The sequence below is a fragment of the Sinohyriopsis cumingii genome, chromosome 8 (assembly GCF_028554795.1).
Source record: "Sinohyriopsis cumingii isolate HCF-2022 chromosome 8, ASM2855479v2, whole genome shotgun sequence".
Lineage (NCBI taxonomy): Eukaryota > Metazoa > Mollusca > Bivalvia > Unionida > Unionidae > Sinohyriopsis > Sinohyriopsis cumingii.
Genome location: NC_142968.1, coordinates 116,050,758 through 116,067,640, shown reverse-complemented (window position 1 = coordinate 116,067,640; position 16,883 = coordinate 116,050,758). Strand labels below are relative to the sequence as shown.

Here is a 16,883-nt window from a genome sequence, read left to right as displayed (position 1 = left end):
TCACCTTGCTTGACTCCATTGGTGACAGAGAATGGGTCAGGTGTCTCACTGTCATCCATGGCATAAGCGAGCATGTCATTATGGAATTGCTGAACCAAAATGAGGAATTCCTCTTGGCAACCAAATTTTGCCATCATCTTCCAGAGGTCCTCATGACTGAATGTGTCAAAAGGGATTGTCAGGTCCATGAATGTCATGTACAGATTAGAGATGTGTTCCTGGCATTTCTGTTGCAGTTGACAAGCTACAAACACCATGTGTGTGTTTCCTCATCCTTTCCTGAAGCCACACTGATTCGTAGGCAGTAGCCCATGATCAGTGTCATGCATAAGGCAAATCAGCATAAATCTGGTATGGATTTAGCCAGCAGTTGACAGATGCCCCTATGTTTGGTGCATGTGTGTAAAGAAAAGTTCAGTCAGTTTCTTTGCCATGTGCAAACCTCTGGCTTTGTAGATTTAACTACAGTGGTTATAATTAACTCTGTATACAATATCTTTGCCTACATGCAATATAATGTACTTAACAAATAACCAACATCCCCATGATTGATGCCATAACTGTAATGACATTGTTTTGTAAAACCAGTGAAAAAATAGTATGTGCTTACAAATGTTAAGCAAGAAACTACTACAAAAAAGTGTTATTTATCAACCACAAAAGACAAAAGATAATGTGATTCGACTTGAGATGGAGCATGACAGTCCACATGCCAATGAATGAGTAGCAGATACATAAACATGATCAAACAAAATGGTTATGAAAAAAATGTGACAAAAATTAATGATCAATCAAACATTGCAAAATAAAATAAAGCCTCTGATTTAAATGTCACTATTATCAAAACAAAGAAAGAAAAAAAAACACAAAAAAGGAAATTTTTTATGCTTTACCAAATGAATTAGTGCATAGTTTCAAAACAATTGTTTCTTGTGCTGTAGAAGTTTTGTCATACAGATAAACTGGCTTTCACTAGCAGTAAACTACCTGGCTGTTACACCCTGTGAGTACAGCTAACCCTGTCGTCATGGCTGAATAAGTATACAGCCAGAAAGTCTGATGCATGGTAAAATGAAAGAACAATTAAAAACAATAACAGACGATGTGTCAGAAAATGTATATTTTTCTAATTTCACATTATAAAAAAGTGTATCAGGGAGGGGTTAAGTCTCTAATGAATAGGGACTTAACCCCTAATCCACTTATTTGATGTTAAAATCACATATATGCCACTTGTGTATCAAGGCTGGGCATTTGGCATCCTTACTCATAAGTGGGGTTTGATTTGATTCCTGCAAAAATTAAATTCAAACACTCTAATGTGTTTGATGTTTGATTCTGTTGGTGTCAATCTACATAGATGTATTTCATATATAACCATGTATCTAAACCAGAGGTGGGCAAACTTTCCAGTGCAAGTGCCGCATACACAAATTTACACCTTGTCGCGGGCCGCATAGTTCATTAAGTAATATAATTAATATTTGAAATAGCAAAAACAAAAGGTTTTGCTAAATAACATCTAATTAATTTTCAGTTGTTAGTAGGTTGTTAATATTTGAAAACTTAAACTTAAACTTCAAAAGAAGCACATTTATATGATAAACAGAGTAACATAAACAGAGTCAGTGCGAATGATGACTTGTTCCTAGGCCACATGAAAACCCTTGGCGGGCCACATGAAAGCCCTTGGCGGGCCACATGTGGCCTGCGGGCCGTAGTTTGCCCACCCCTGATCTAAACATATAACATGGTAACCATATATTTGTTATATGCTTGACAATTGGTTGTATATACCTTGCATTTGTAAATAGAAATCCAGTAGGTTTGTGTATATAGCTAAATTAAGTTTTGCTTGTCAACCAGGTGAGTTCTCATGTGCATCAAGTCCTTACTTATGAACTTGTTGCATCTTTTGTCAGTTAGGGCTCTGATCCCTTCTAGTCCTTACTTTTGACCTTGTTGCATCTTTTGTCAGTTAGGGCTCTGATCTCTTTTAGTCCTTACTTTTGACCTTGTTGCATCTTTTGTTAGTTAGGGCTCTGATCTCTTTTAGTCCTTACTTATGAACTTGTTGCATCTTTTGTCAGTTAGGGCTCTGATCTCTTTTAGTCCTTACTTTTGACCTTGTTGCATCTTTTGTTAGTTAGGGCTCTGATCCCTTCAAGTCCTTACTTTTGACCTTGTTGCATCTTTTGTCAGTTAGGGCTCTGATCTGTTTTAGTCCTTACTTATGAACTTGTTGCATCTTTTGTTAGTTAGGGCTCTGATCTCTTTTAGTCCTTACTTTTGACCTTGTTGCATCTTTTGTCAGTTAGGACTCTGATCTCTTTTAGTCCTTACTTTTGACCTTGTTGCATCTTTTGTTAGTTAGGGCTCTGATCTCTTTTAGTCCTTACTTATGAACTTGTTGCAGCTTTTGTCAGTCAGGGCTCTGATCTCTTTTAGTCCTTACTTTTGACCTTGTTGCATCTTTTGTTAGTTAGGGCTCTGATCTCTTTTAGTCCTTACTTTTGACCCTGTTGCATCTTTTGTCAGTTAGGGCTCTGATCTCTTTTAGTCCTTACTTTTGACCTTGTTGCATCTTTTGTCAGTTAGGGCTCTGATCTCTTTTAGTCCTTACTTTTGACCTTGTTGCATCTTTTGTTAGTTAGGGCTCTGATCCCTTCAAGTCCTTACTTTGTTAGTTAGAGCTCTGATCCCATCGAGTCCTTACTTATGAACTTGTTGCATCTTTTGTTAGTTAGGGCTCTGATCCCATCGAGTCCTTACTTTTGACCTTGTTGCATCTTTTGTTAGTTAGGGTTCTGATCCCATCGAGTCCTTACTTTTGACCTTGTTGCATCTTTTGTTAGTTAGGGCTCTGATCCCTTCGAGTCCTAACTTTTGACCTTGTTGCATCTTTTGTTAGTTAGGGCTCTGATCCCTTCAAGTCCTTACTTTGTTAGTTAGAGCTCTGATCCCATCGAGTCCTTACTTTTGACCTTGTTGCATCTTTTGTTAGCTAGGGCTCTGATCCCTTTGAGTCCTAACTTTTGACCTTGTTGCATCTTTTGTCAGTTAGGGCTCTGATCTCTTTTAGTCCTTACTTTTGACCTTGTTGCATCTTTTGTTAGTTAGGGCTCTGATCCCTTCAAGTCCTTACTTTGTTAGTTAGAGCTCTGATCCCATCGAGTCCTTACTTATGAACTTGTTGCATCTTTTGTCAGTTAGGGCTCTGATCCCATCAAGTCCTTACTTTTGACCTTGTTGCATCTTTTGTTAGTTAGGGTTCTGATCCCATCGAGTCCTTACTTTTGACCTTGTTGCATCTTTTGTTAGTTAGGGTTCTGATCCCATCGAGTCCTAACTTTTGACCTTGTTGCATCTTTTGTTAGTTAGGGCTCTGATCCCTTCAAGTCCTTACTTTGTTAGTTAGAGCTCTGATCCCATCGAGTCCTTACTTTTGACCTTGTTGCATCTTTTGTTAGCTAGGGCTCTGATCCCTTTGAGTCCTAACTTTTGACCTTGTTGCATCTTTTGTCAGTTAGGGCTCTGATCTCTTTTAGTCCTTACTTTTGACCTTGTTGCATCTTTTGTCAGTTAGGGCTCTGATCTCTTTTAGTCCTTACTTTTGACCTTGTTGCATATTTTGTTAGTTAGGGCTCTGATCCCTTCAAGTCCTTACTTTGTTAGTTAGAGCTCTGATCCCATCGAGTCCTTACTTATGAACTTGTTGCATCTTTTGTCAGTTAGGGCTCTGATCCCATCGAGTCCTTACTTTTGACCTTGTTGCATCTTTTGTTAGTTAGGGTTCTGATCCCATCGAGTCCTTACTTTTGACCTTGTTGCATCTTTTGTTAGTTAGGGTTCTGATCCCATCGAGTCCTTACTTTTGACCTTGTTGCATCTTTTGTTAGTTAGGGCTCTGATCCCTTCGAGTTCTAACTTTTGACCTTGTTGCATCTTTTGTTAGTTAGGGTTCTGATCCCATCGAGTCCTTACTTTTGACCTTGTTGCATCTTTTGTAAGTTAGGGCTCTGATCCCTTCGAGTCCTAACTTTTGACCTTGTTGCATCTTTTGTTAGTTAGGGCTCTGATCCCTTCAAGTCCTTACTTTGTTAGTTAGAGCTCTGATCCCTTCGAGTCCTAACTTTTGACCTTGTTGCGTCTTTTGTTAGTTAGGGTTCTGATCCCATCGAGTCCTTACTTTTGACCTTGTTGCATCTTTTGTTAGTTAGGGCTCTGATCCCTTTGAGTCCTAACTTTTGACCTTGTTGCATCTTTTGTTAGTTAGGGCTCTGATCCCTTCGAGTTCTAACTTCTGACTTTGTTGCATCTTTAATTAGTTAGGATTCTGATCCCTTAACTTTTGTCCTTGTTGCATCTTTTGTTAGTTAGGGTTCTCATCCCATCGAGTCCTTACTTTTGACCTTGTTGCATCTTTTGTTAGTTAGGGCTCTGATCCCTTCGAGTTCTAACTTTTGACCTTGTTGCGTCTTTTGTTAGTTAGGGTTCTGATCCCATCGAGTCCTTGCTTTTGACCTTGTTGCATCTTTTGCAAGTTAGGGCTCTGATCCCTTTGAGTCCTAATTTTTGACCTTGTTGCATCTTTTGTTAGTTAGGGCTCTGATCCCTTCGAGTTCTAACTTTTGACCTTGTTGCATCTTTTGTTAGTTCGGGTTCTGATCCCATCGAGTCCTTACATTTGACCTTGTTGCATCTTTTGTTAGTTAGGGCTCTGATCCCTTTGAGTCCTAACTTTTGACCTTGTTGCATCTTTTGTTAGTTAGGGCTCTGATCCCTTCGAGTTCTAACTTTTGACCTTGTTGCATCTTTTATTAATTAGGGCTCTGATCCTTTCGAGTCCTTACGTTTGACCTTGTTGCATCTTTTGTTAGTTAGGGCTCTGATCCCTTGAACATGACATACTATATATTTTAATCAAAAACTGCAACATATAAATCCAAACTGTCTGGGGTAAATGTGGAGGAAACCAAACATCGAATGAACTGAGAAGAAATGTGGTATAATTATAGTGTGTGTTGTAAAAAAAATCTTATTAAATAGGTTAACATGACCTTCATTTTTGCTTTCAGCATCGGTTTTAATTCCAGTGTAAGCAGGATCATGACCTAACTTGACATAATCACATCGCAACTCCTGGAATTTGACATCATCTTTCAACATATATTTCTTAATTTCATTCACAAGATTATATTAGATTTGAAATGAAGCAGGACAATTCGACTGGTATATTCTTAAAAATGACTTACAAAAAGTTTTTGGTAATGTCGATCATTGTATATCTTTAAAAATATTGAAGTCATTAGTCTAATTCTGTGTCAGTCAAGTGGTTTAAATCATATTTGACCCCAAAGGCAGCACCTAGTGAATGATGTTGGTACTGTTTCTTACAATGTTAATATTTCATATGGGATTTGATAAGGATCAGCTCTTGCTCCATTGCTCTTTTGCATATATGTAAATATATATAGGGCTGTTAGCATTAAACAACTACCATATACTGATGATGTTTCTATTATGGACAGTGATATTACTCTAATTCTTTAGGTATGGAACTGGCACAATGGTTTATAATAAATTAACTCTCTGTTTAGGTGCAACTGGACCTATCATGTTGGAATGAGAAAAAATCTAAAATAAAAAAGAGAAACACTTTACCTATTATATGTAATGGTTCAGGTCTGTTACAAAACCTCTGGGGCCCGGAGTGGCCGAGTGGTCTAAAGCGCTGTCCGTTATGGATCACTGCCATCTCACCTCTGTCTGCGTGGGTTTGAGTCTTGGATTCAGCCAATGTGGGTATGTAAGAAAGCTTGCCAGTAGCTTCTCGTGGGTCGGTGATTCTTTCCGGGGTTTTCCCGGGTTCTTCCTCCACCATTAATACTGGCCACCATGTTTAGCCTATCGTGTGCTGAAAAATGGCGTTAAACCCTACAACAACAACAACAAAACCTCTGTTCCATATCTTCATCCTGATATTGGTCAGCTTTTAATTGGTAACTGGTGGGAACGGGAATGTTTTCTCTACAATGTAAGTACCTAACATTTAGTACAAAGTAACTATTGGTATGTGTCTGTATTCAATGTCATTTTGATTCGGCGTGCTTGTCCAGGTACTCATGGGCATCACTAAAACTTTTCAGATTTGTTCTAGGCAGAGTACCATGCATGCATATTGGTATTGGTCATCTCTCGCAAATCCAGGACTACCACTTGAACATCTAGTACTTAAAATGAGACTTTGCAATGATATAAATACTGATCACAAGTTTATTCCCAATATCACCAAGACGAAAATGGTTAAAAAGATGCCTTTTTTTCAAATCTGAGGCTGTTAAAAAGAGTGATAGGTTTATATATTACAGAAAACATTATCCATCCTTCTTGCTGGCAGTAAGACTATATAATCTATGTGAAGAATTTTAAGCTGAAATTTAGAATTTTGCCTAAAATGGCATATTGTTGCTTTGCTTGTGATCTTTCATGCCATTGTTTTTAAGATAAGAATTCTATATTTCAGACTATATTGTCCACAGATCTAAATTAAGATATAGATATAAAGTGAAAACATTGTTTTATTGACATTTTCTGATTAAATTAACTTACTGCATTTTAGATCTCCAAAATATGTATTAATGTTTACAATATTTTAAATGCTATGTTGTGACTTCTCTTTAAATTTATATATGTGCAGGAGTTCTACATATTTCTGTTTGCAGGAGTTAAACATATTTCTGTTTGCAGGAGTTCTACATAATTCTATGTGCAGGAGTTCTACATATTTCTGTTTGTGGGAGTTCTACATAATTCTGTGTGCAGGAGTTCTACATAAGTCTGTGTGAAGGAGTTCTACATAATTCTGTTTGCAAGAGTTCTACATAAGTCTATGTACAGGAGTTCTACATATTTCTGTTTGCAGGAGTTCTTCATATTTCTATGTGCAGGAGTTCTACATAATTCTATGTGCAGGACATATTTATGTCAGCAGGAGTTCTACATATTTCTGTTTGTTGGGTATTATGTGATAAGTAATTAATGACTGCAATGGAAATTAATTACATTTCTGTTATTCTTATGATCTTTTATATGAGGTTGTGTTGCACTTTGTGCTGTATTATAATCTATAGAGAATAAATCTTGTCTCCTGATATAGGAATCCAATGCTGAAATGCTTTTGATTTACATTTCTGTATGAAACAGTGACTGCCCACTTCCAAACACTAGCAGTAGGTTACAGTGAAAATATTGTGAGAGAGCCTTTATTTGTACTGGAATCATGTGATTTGCAGAAGTGAACAACTCCAAACTCGCTTATCTGTAGTAAGCCTACTCGGAAGCAACCTTGAACAACTAATACTTGTGTTCACAGGCTATGACAAAATGGACCACTGTTGTCATAGTACGTAAACACAGAAACACCTTTATATATATATATATATATATATATATATATATATATATATATACGTAAACACAGAAACACCTTTATTTATATATATATATATATATATATATATATATATATATATATATATATATATATATATATACACACACACACATCACATAAAAGCAAATACACAGTTGACACTAACTTCTGTTAAAGGCAACAGCCTAACCCCTCCCAAGAAGAGGTGGGACAAAACAGGGTAGTACACAGAGATGTGTTTGTGACAAACATTCTCTTGTTTACTAATAGATCTTTTTACATGGTTTATATATCGGTAATGTTGACTTCATACAACACCAAACAGAAACATAATTCGTCTTATGTTATACAGCATAATACATATCTGAAATTGTAAATTCCAGAGGCAGAATATGCATTTCAGCTGAAAAAGAAAATTATTCCACTGAAGATGGAAAAAGAATACAAACCAGACGGATGGCTTGATTTAGTCATTGGAGCAAATTACTTATATGATTTCAGTGGGATATATCTACTTGACGCAAATTTTAAGGATCTTCTCAAGGGACTTGATGATTGCTATAGCAGTGCAAAATCGGGAAAAAACAACGTTTCATTTGCAAGTCAAATTGTAAGTACAGACTTTCTAACCATCATCACTTGTCTACATGGCTTCTTCAGCTTTATGCTGCTATATATAGAAAGTAATAAATATATGAGCTGTCAAACATTAGACTTTTGGTCAGCTTTATTTTGTAAGAAAATAATATATAATATATTTATAAAGTTCCAAATTGCTGCAGTCCTGAAATATATCCTGTAGTTAACATTATGCCTGGCAAAATATATTTTGAACTTTTAATTTTTACTTTTAATTTTGGTAAGAGTTAAGATTGGATTCATCTTTCAGGCAGATTACTTTTCATGTTTTACATGAATTATGAAATCGATAAACCCTAAATTTTAATGCAATCTATGCCATGCTTTTCGTGGATGTTCTGATTTATTGGACTGCTGAAAGAATATTCATGCTTAAAATATAAGATATAATATTCCTCTATAACTAATTTATGCAATAAACATATATTCATATGTCCACTATGACATTGTTAAGGTCTGTAGTGTTATCATTTCTAGTTCATCTTTGTGTATGCCTATACACCACACCATCGTTAAAGTTTGAGTTTATATCATGTTACTCACGGTAGTGTACAGAAGTGTTCTTTGAAGATATTTATGTTTATATTCATGGTTATTATTTACATTTATTTAACACCGAGCAAAGCAAAGGATATATATACATACTAATTGAAAGTTGTAAGCAAATGATAAATGCACTTAAAGTAAAAAGACCTCTTTGTTCATTTCTTCATTTACTGATCTGTCATTTCCATTAATTACATTTGATAAATAAATCAAAGATTCATCAAAGAATGATACATCTTAACATGTGATTAAAAACAAATCAATCTTTGCTATAGGCTGAAGACAAAGTTAATGCCATGCCTGTATCAGTCACGACTGTGGTTGTTGGACATCCCAGTTACAATACCTCTCGGGCCGCGCTACATAAATGGTCCTCACAAGATGTAGATCAGTGGCTTCAACAACACTGTCTGCCTAGGTACAAACCAAAAGAGTTGTTATTGCTGTGAGCATGCTGATAGACAAAATACCATATCTAATACATTTCAGACACTACAGTAAAGGCCTAATGCATCAAACATGTATTTTTTTTTAAAAAAAAAAAATAAGTTTGAAACTAAGGACCTAAATACAAATCAAAATTTGATAATGAAAATTAGGTCTTAATTTGATAAACTTAATGTCTACCAGCCACCTGTGAGATTGTAAGACTGGTTTCTTCCTATGCATTCCATATCATATAGCAATATAAATGTCTGTGTTTGTGTTCACTCTCCTAAAACATTTATGTTGAGATTGTTTTTTTAAAATAAATTATAATGAGGTATTCCAAACCGTATTGACATATTACATATATTGTTTGTTCTGTAACTGATATATGTTGATCTAGAGTGTTAATGTTTACACTGTAACTGACATATGTTGATCTAGGGTGTTGATGTTTACACTGTAACTGATATATATTGATCTAGAGTGTTAATGTTTACAATGTAACTGATATATGTTGATCTAGGGTGGTAATGTTTACACTGTAGCTGAAATATATTGATCTAGAGTGTTAATACTTTGTAACTGACATGTTGATCTAGGATTTTAATGTTTACACTGTAACTGATATGTGTTGATCTAGAGTGTTAATGTTTACACTGTAACTGACATGTTGATCTAGGGTGTTAATGTTTACACTGTAACTGATATATGTTGATCTAGTGTGTATTGTTTACACTGTAACTGACATGCTTATCAAGAGTGTTAATACTTTGTAACTGACATATGTTGATCTTGGGTGTTAATGTTTACACTGTAACTGATATATGTTGATCTAGAGTGTTAATACTTACTCAGTAACTGACATATGTTGAGCTAGGGTGTTAATGTTTCTCACTTTTAGATTCACCTATCCTTATCATGTTGAGAGACACTCATAAAAATTAATATAGTTTTACACTTTTTTACATTTTGTTTTGCTAGAGAACAGTTGGGACATTTGACAGGAAGAGACGTCGCATCATTAGTCAAAATGAAAACTCAGGTATGCAATCATGTATGGAATCTTTTTCGTTTAACAACTTTTTCCTCCATTAACTCCTCCTCTCAAAGATTGAGAACACCCATGTCTAGGTGAGATAAATCGAGTTACAACTGAGTACTGTTAAAAATGTCATCTACCATTACTTTACAGTTGTGCACCAAGAGCCATCATCAGCTTTGCATAGTAGTATAACATTTAAAGTAGTATAGCATTTATTAAAATTTTTCTAAATCGAGTGTTAGCACTTTGCAGGTAATACAATCCTCATGCTATGATCCTGTACCTACAGTTGATAAAACACTTGAATTTTCACAAGTTATGAAGGTAATGGATTAACAAATGTTCTCTAGACTGTTACATGTCAATATAATCTTTCTAGTATGTGGAGGTCATCCATGGGGTCTTCAGAAAAGAGCTAAACAATTGTCAATTTCAGACAATTAAGTTAGTAAGAATCGCTTCCCTCTCTGCTGCTGTTATATAGATATTTTCAGACAGTTATTACCAAAGAGATCATTTTTTGTTAATATTTGTATTTCAGGCTCCACAGTTTTTCTACTACTATGTGTATAGAGAATTGAAAATAAAAAGTTTGTCAACTATGGACATAGTTGCGGAAGCCCTGGAAAGTCTGCTGTATGATTCCAAATAAACAGTTTTTCAATGATGACATCTGTTTTGATGTTTTGGATGATCTTGCTGTGAGTATTCAAGGTAGCAGCATGTGGAGTATGGATATACTCGCAAAAGCTCTGGAGGGTCTGTTCATATGATTGAAAATAAATGATATATGGATTACGGACATGTGTGCAGAAGTTTTGGTGGGTCTGACTGTATGGTTTAAAATAAACAGTTTGTCAGTTATGGAGATAATCGCTGTGGAAGATCTGGCTGCATGATCCAAACTTTAGAAAAACATCGTAATGATGAGCAATGATAATACAAGCAAAAAATGCAACTCTTTAAGCTGAAACAATGTAAAAATATTAATTCAAAGATAAGGCTTGGATTAAGTTCAGAAACAATGAACAGGTTAATACTTATGCAACTAGAAATGGCATCTTTAAAACAATTTGATTTCAATACAGCTCTGACAGAGTGGAACAGGAAGAAAGAATGACATGTATTCAGGTATTTAGTATATATTGAAATAAGGCTGTTTCCTCCTCCCCCTCATTTTCTTTCTTATATTTGTAACAAAGGGAGAACTTCCCTCCTTTAGATAAGTTCCTGGCGACTCTGAAATTCTTAAAATCACTCACTTATCTTATGAATCTTCCATGAAATGATTTTTATTCTTCTTTCCAGAAGCGCTGTATTTAACTCGTGCAGTACATGACAAATAATCATAAGAACACATTTGCAAATATTCTAAAATATCACAATCTCATTCACATTTGCAAGAATATCTACGATGTCTTGTTTAGGGGTACCAACATTTCACTGCATGAAAAGCTGCCTTTGCAGATATTTAAGTTATACTTAAATACAAGTAAAGATGTAAAATTTATAAATGGTTATGCTTAAATACAAGTAAACATGTAAAATTTATCAGTATCACCTTTGCATTATCTTTACATAGCATAGCAGAAAGATGAAAGTTTTTCTCCACACAGTGTGAAGGGTAAGATCCCAGTTGAGCTGTCTTTAAAAAAAACAAAAGGTCTTGAAAGTTTGTCTTTGCAAATATTAGAACCAAATTAAGGTGCAAACATTTTTGTCACATGCTTGCAGACTTTAAATAGTTTGTCCACTTTGGTTCTTTTTAAGCTAAGAACAGACGGTATTGTTGGATCTACCAGAGATTTGTTTAATGGCCCTTGGCTCTTTCAGTAAAGCTACAATCTTTCCAGATAAAAGTGAAAATGAAAACATAGCAAATTATCAACTCTTTACAACCGTTATTGCAATCATTACATCAAAATGCACAGTAAGCATTAAAATTACAAACAATATTTTAATTGGTTTATATTTATTTGGGATAAAAAAATATTATTTCTTTGAGAAAAAAACAACTGAAGAGATTCAATAACTAATAAGGTAAAACAAACTTATTTTAGTAGATAAATTTTATCAGTCCTTATATTTACAAAAATGTCTAACAACTGGTCAATGAAACTTTAATTAATTCCATCAACTAGCCAATGAAACTTTAATTCCATCACTTGAAATCAATAAATTGTTGTCAGTAAGTTCTGAATGAGTAATTTGTTTGGTGAAAACTTTATTGAGAGCGAATTTCAGTGAATCTTGGTGTTGATATTCCATCATAAACACTACCTATCATAACTATGATGGAATACAAATTATATGAACTTGATTGTAATTGTTAACATTCAAAGTATAGTGCTGCAAACATAAAGAGTCATAAGATGCATAAACCAATTTAATAAACTCCTATATAGCCCCCTTGTTTAAACATCAGTAATGGTTCTTCCATATCCAAGTTTATAGACGTGTATAGTTTCACTCAGTTTTTCGTGTCAGCACCTTTATTCAGATTTTGCATGCACATAAATTGGGGCCGTGGTATTTGTTTTTTTGGCATACAGCTATTTTATCGTTAGGTTGTATTGTCATGTCATGGTATTGTCATGTGTTTGCCATGTGACTGGTAAGACCTTTGCCCACTTTCTTCTGCTGGCGATTGCTTTTTCTTTTTTCCTTTTCTTTTGCATTACTTGCAACCCTTTTAAATGTATTACCTTTATTATTATTACTAAATTAGTACTGTATATTGTTTGCGTACCGTGTGCTTTGTGTAATTTTTTTCCTTTCTGTCTTTGCTGCAAGGTGTTTATGACAGATTGTCTTTTTTGTTGCAAATGTATTTAAAGTATTCTTGCTGTGTGATTTGAATAATCTTCTGCTTGTTTCTTTGATGTGAAAGTATTTAATGTAATTGTGGAATTGTTTGTGGAAAATGTAAATATATTAGAAATGTTTAAATTTCTAATGTATCAATAGGCTTTCTTATACCGAGAGGAAACATTTTATGCATTGGTGCTTCTTTCTTCTGTCTCTATGTTTTTTTCTCCCTTCCTAATGATGTCCTTTCCTGTGTGAAAGGCAAAGGAACAAATAAATTGTATTTGCATCTTAGGTTTTTGTGTACAGTTATATTAATATTTGATGTACATCTCTACCCAGAGCATTTTTTCAAAATTGATGTAACTTTGTTACCTGATGGCCGATAAAATTACTATTGCATCTTTGAATTGTCAGGGTTTAGGTGACAAAATCCAAGAGGAGAGATGTCCTTCATTTTTTAAACAAAAACAGTTTTCAGTTTATTTTCTACAAGATACACATTTCCTACAAAAAGAAGAGAATTATATATGCAGTCATTGGGGATATGAGTGCCGTTTTATAATTTTTTGAAGTTGATCTAGAGGAGTAGCAGTTTTTTTAACTACAACTTTGAATTTAAAATAAAGCAAATATGAAAAGACAGAGGGAAATAAGATTATTATTGATATGCAAATAGAAAATAACAACACAACGTTATTAAATATTAATGGTCCAAATAAAGACTCTCCTATTTTTATGAACAGTTAAAAACTGCCTTAAATTGCTATCATGATAACTTGATAATCATAGGAGGAGATTTTAATTTAGTTATGAATCAACAACAAGATTAAGACAGAACCTGATAGAGATCACAAATGAAATTGGACTTATTGATATATGGAGAGAAATTAATGGACAAAAGAAAAAATACTTGGAGGGGTAGAAACAAAAGAGCAAGGCTTGATTTTGTTTCGGAGAACTTGCTTATAAATATTGAAGCAGCAGATATTGTGCCAGGATACAGTACAAACCACTCTTTCAGCATTAATGTGTAAAGTTTCCTCAGCATGTATTACAAATTGGATTAAAAAATAATATTACCATAGTTAATTAACGATGATCAAACTGGTTTTATGGCTGGTAGATCTATTCGTGAAAATATATTTGGACTGCTCCAGTAGCCTAGTGGTTAGAGCAGATGTGGGTTTGAAACCTGGCGAAGTCATACCAAAGGCTTATAAAAATGGTACTAACAGCTGCCTCGCTAGTTGCTCAGCATTAAGAGTTTAGTGTTGAGACTAGTTGGCCTGGTGTCTGGATAATGTGGCTGGGTGGGACATCATGCTACATGTCTGCAGCATAATGCCCCAATGCTAGACATCACTATAAACTGCCCAACTGTAGACATTGTAGCAATATGATTGAATTTTTTTTAATGCCACATTAAAAATCCAAAACACACACACACACATAAGAGCGGTATAAGATGTGAATTTTTACACTGAAAAGCATAACATACCAGGCATGTTACTACAGATTGACTTTGGAAATGCAGTTGATTCTGTGGAATGGGAATTTTTATTTAAAGTACTACATTTTTTCAACTTCCTCTATCCCTACCTTTATTTAATTTTTTTTTAAAACCAATACTATACTTGTGAGATGGAATTAGCCAAATGAAATAATGAATTGGAACATTTTGAAACTTATTTGGACACATTAGGAACTAGTTTAAATTTATAAGATGCATAGGTATACTTATTATATACATGTACCCTTATGATACTCTTGTTTATTGATTTTGTTTTGCTGCACACTTTTTTCTCGTTTCTTTCTTACATCTTATTGTGTTTTTCTTTCTTCGTGCTATCCTCTTTTCTTATCATAGTGACACCCCATTTTAATAGCTCAAAATATAGCTGTTTGAAGCCTTTAATTATGGAAGACTAGACTTATGTAGAAAACGAATCGTAAGGTAGTCCATGGGATGGCTTCCTATGGGGAATATTTAAAAAAAATAATAAAATAGTTATGCATGACATTGTTTCACACATTTTCTGTGTTCCAGCATCATTTAAGTTGTATAAGTACATGGTTTCATGCAGGCTTTTTGTGTACCAGTGTTGTTCGTGATGGGAATCAATCAGAGTTTCATAAGAGATAATCAATTTCACACAATCTATAATTTATTATAATTAGTTATTGAGAGCATTTCATTTTTGCTTGTTGTACAGTGATGTTTGTGTATTTGTGGAAAATATTAATAACACATATGAATAATCTCTTTTCATATACATACTATTAACCTAATAAAAATGTAACATTCATATTGTTTTATGTTATTTGTGTTGCACAACTTTGTTAAATGAAATCAACTATCAATGCCTGATTGGCTTTATGAAACTGATATGCTGTTGCAAACCCATAAAACACATTTTTTTATTCATTCGTATGTGATTTGTCCAACGTTTTATCCAAATAGATATATGTTTCCGTTGGAAAAAAAACATACAAAAATGTTTAAATGTATTAACTTGACAGCTTAACTGCAGAATCATAAATACCTAAATAGTCATTTGAGCCTTTGATTACACACAAGTATGACACTGACATACTTGTTTTAGAGCTAAAATTTAAAGTAATGTATGGACATAAAAGCTTATTTTATTTAGATATTACCCAAGTTACATGCTCATACTAAACAAATGATTTCATGAACATAAAGCATAGGATTTAAAGTTCTATATATTGAAATTTCAAAGAAAATTTATATTATCCGAAACAACAGTCACAATTCTGAATGCAGTTCTACTATAGTGGGCTTCTGATCCACACAAAATGTATTTAAAAAAAGATAATATCTCTACTCAACATGGATAACAATATCTCTACTCAACATGGATAACAATATATCTACTCAACATGGATAACAATATATCTACTCAACATGGATAACAATATCTCTACTCAACATGGATAACAATATATCTACTCATCATGGATAAAAATATCTCTACTCAACATGGATAACAATATATCTACTCATCATGGATAACAATATACTCAACATGGATAACAATATATCTACTCAACATGGATAACAATATATCTACTTATCATGCAGGACATTCTTCAGATTGAGAGAATTTTGTCACTGATTTCATTTCCTTTTATTTTAAATATAGTGATTTTGTGGTAGGTATCTTGCATGATGTGAACAGTATATTTATTAAAGTTTGATTGTGGGCAGTTTAGTTGTACTCCAACTCATCCAGTGGGCAGATGGAATCATGCCTGCTAAGAAACTTCTTGCCACATATATTGATAAAATAAATGCATATACCCTCTCCTGAATCTTAAATCTTAAGCAAACATCTAGATCGGAATTGATTGCCTTCTTCCTATTTATTTATGCTTTCTTTGGCATTGAATTGAATAACATAATTTGAGTTCCCTCAGATTGTGTGCTAATATACCTTGCACTGTGATATTTCAAGCTGGCTACCCTAAATCATGTAAGGGATCTCAACTGCCCAGAAAGCAGGTTGGAGGATGAATAATCTGCATACAAGTTGCCTACAACCACCAAATTATATATATATATATATATATATATATATATATATATATATATATATATATATATATATATATATATATATTTATTACATGTATATAAGAAGTATTTAGCAATTATAATTCTTAACATAATTTATATTGAGCGTGTTGTGATCCATCTTTACTGATTTTGAGCCAGTGCTGGCCCTAAACTTTGCATTGTTAACTTGAATACCAAGAGAATTATGGCTGTCATTAGAAATACAAGTATTGCCGCTTATTTAAATCCAATTTCAATCTTTCTATCACTCGAGTACAAACTATATGTCACAGCATTTTCCTCTTTCACTCTGCCAGTAATTTTATTTAATACATTAACAAAATGGTAGGTTTACTCAGAACACTGTTTATGGTATCATGGAGTCCTCGGTTTTGACGCACTAA

The 16,883-nt window shown here is 33.9% G+C and overlaps 1 protein-coding gene across 3 annotated transcripts in view; it reads left to right on the top strand.

The window, feature by feature from the left end:
* LOC149794454 (uncharacterized) overlaps positions 1–15,208 on the top strand; it is a 38,338-nt gene extending 23,130 nt beyond the window's left edge. For 2 of the 3 annotated variants that reach the window (XM_089968702.1, XM_089968703.1), the window contains 4 exons: positions 7,819–8,045; positions 8,896–9,038; positions 10,031–10,091; positions 10,633–15,208. In XM_089968702.1, coding sequence (XP_089824828.1) covers positions 7,819–8,045; positions 8,896–9,038; positions 10,031–10,091; positions 10,633–10,743 — 542 coding nt within the window. In that variant the 3' untranslated portion in view covers positions 10,744–15,208. The remainder of the gene's footprint in view (positions 1–7,818; positions 8,046–8,895; positions 9,039–10,030; positions 10,092–10,632) is intronic. The other variant, XR_016423032.1, reaches the window with a different exon arrangement.
* Positions 15,209–16,883: the final 1,675 nt, after the last annotated feature.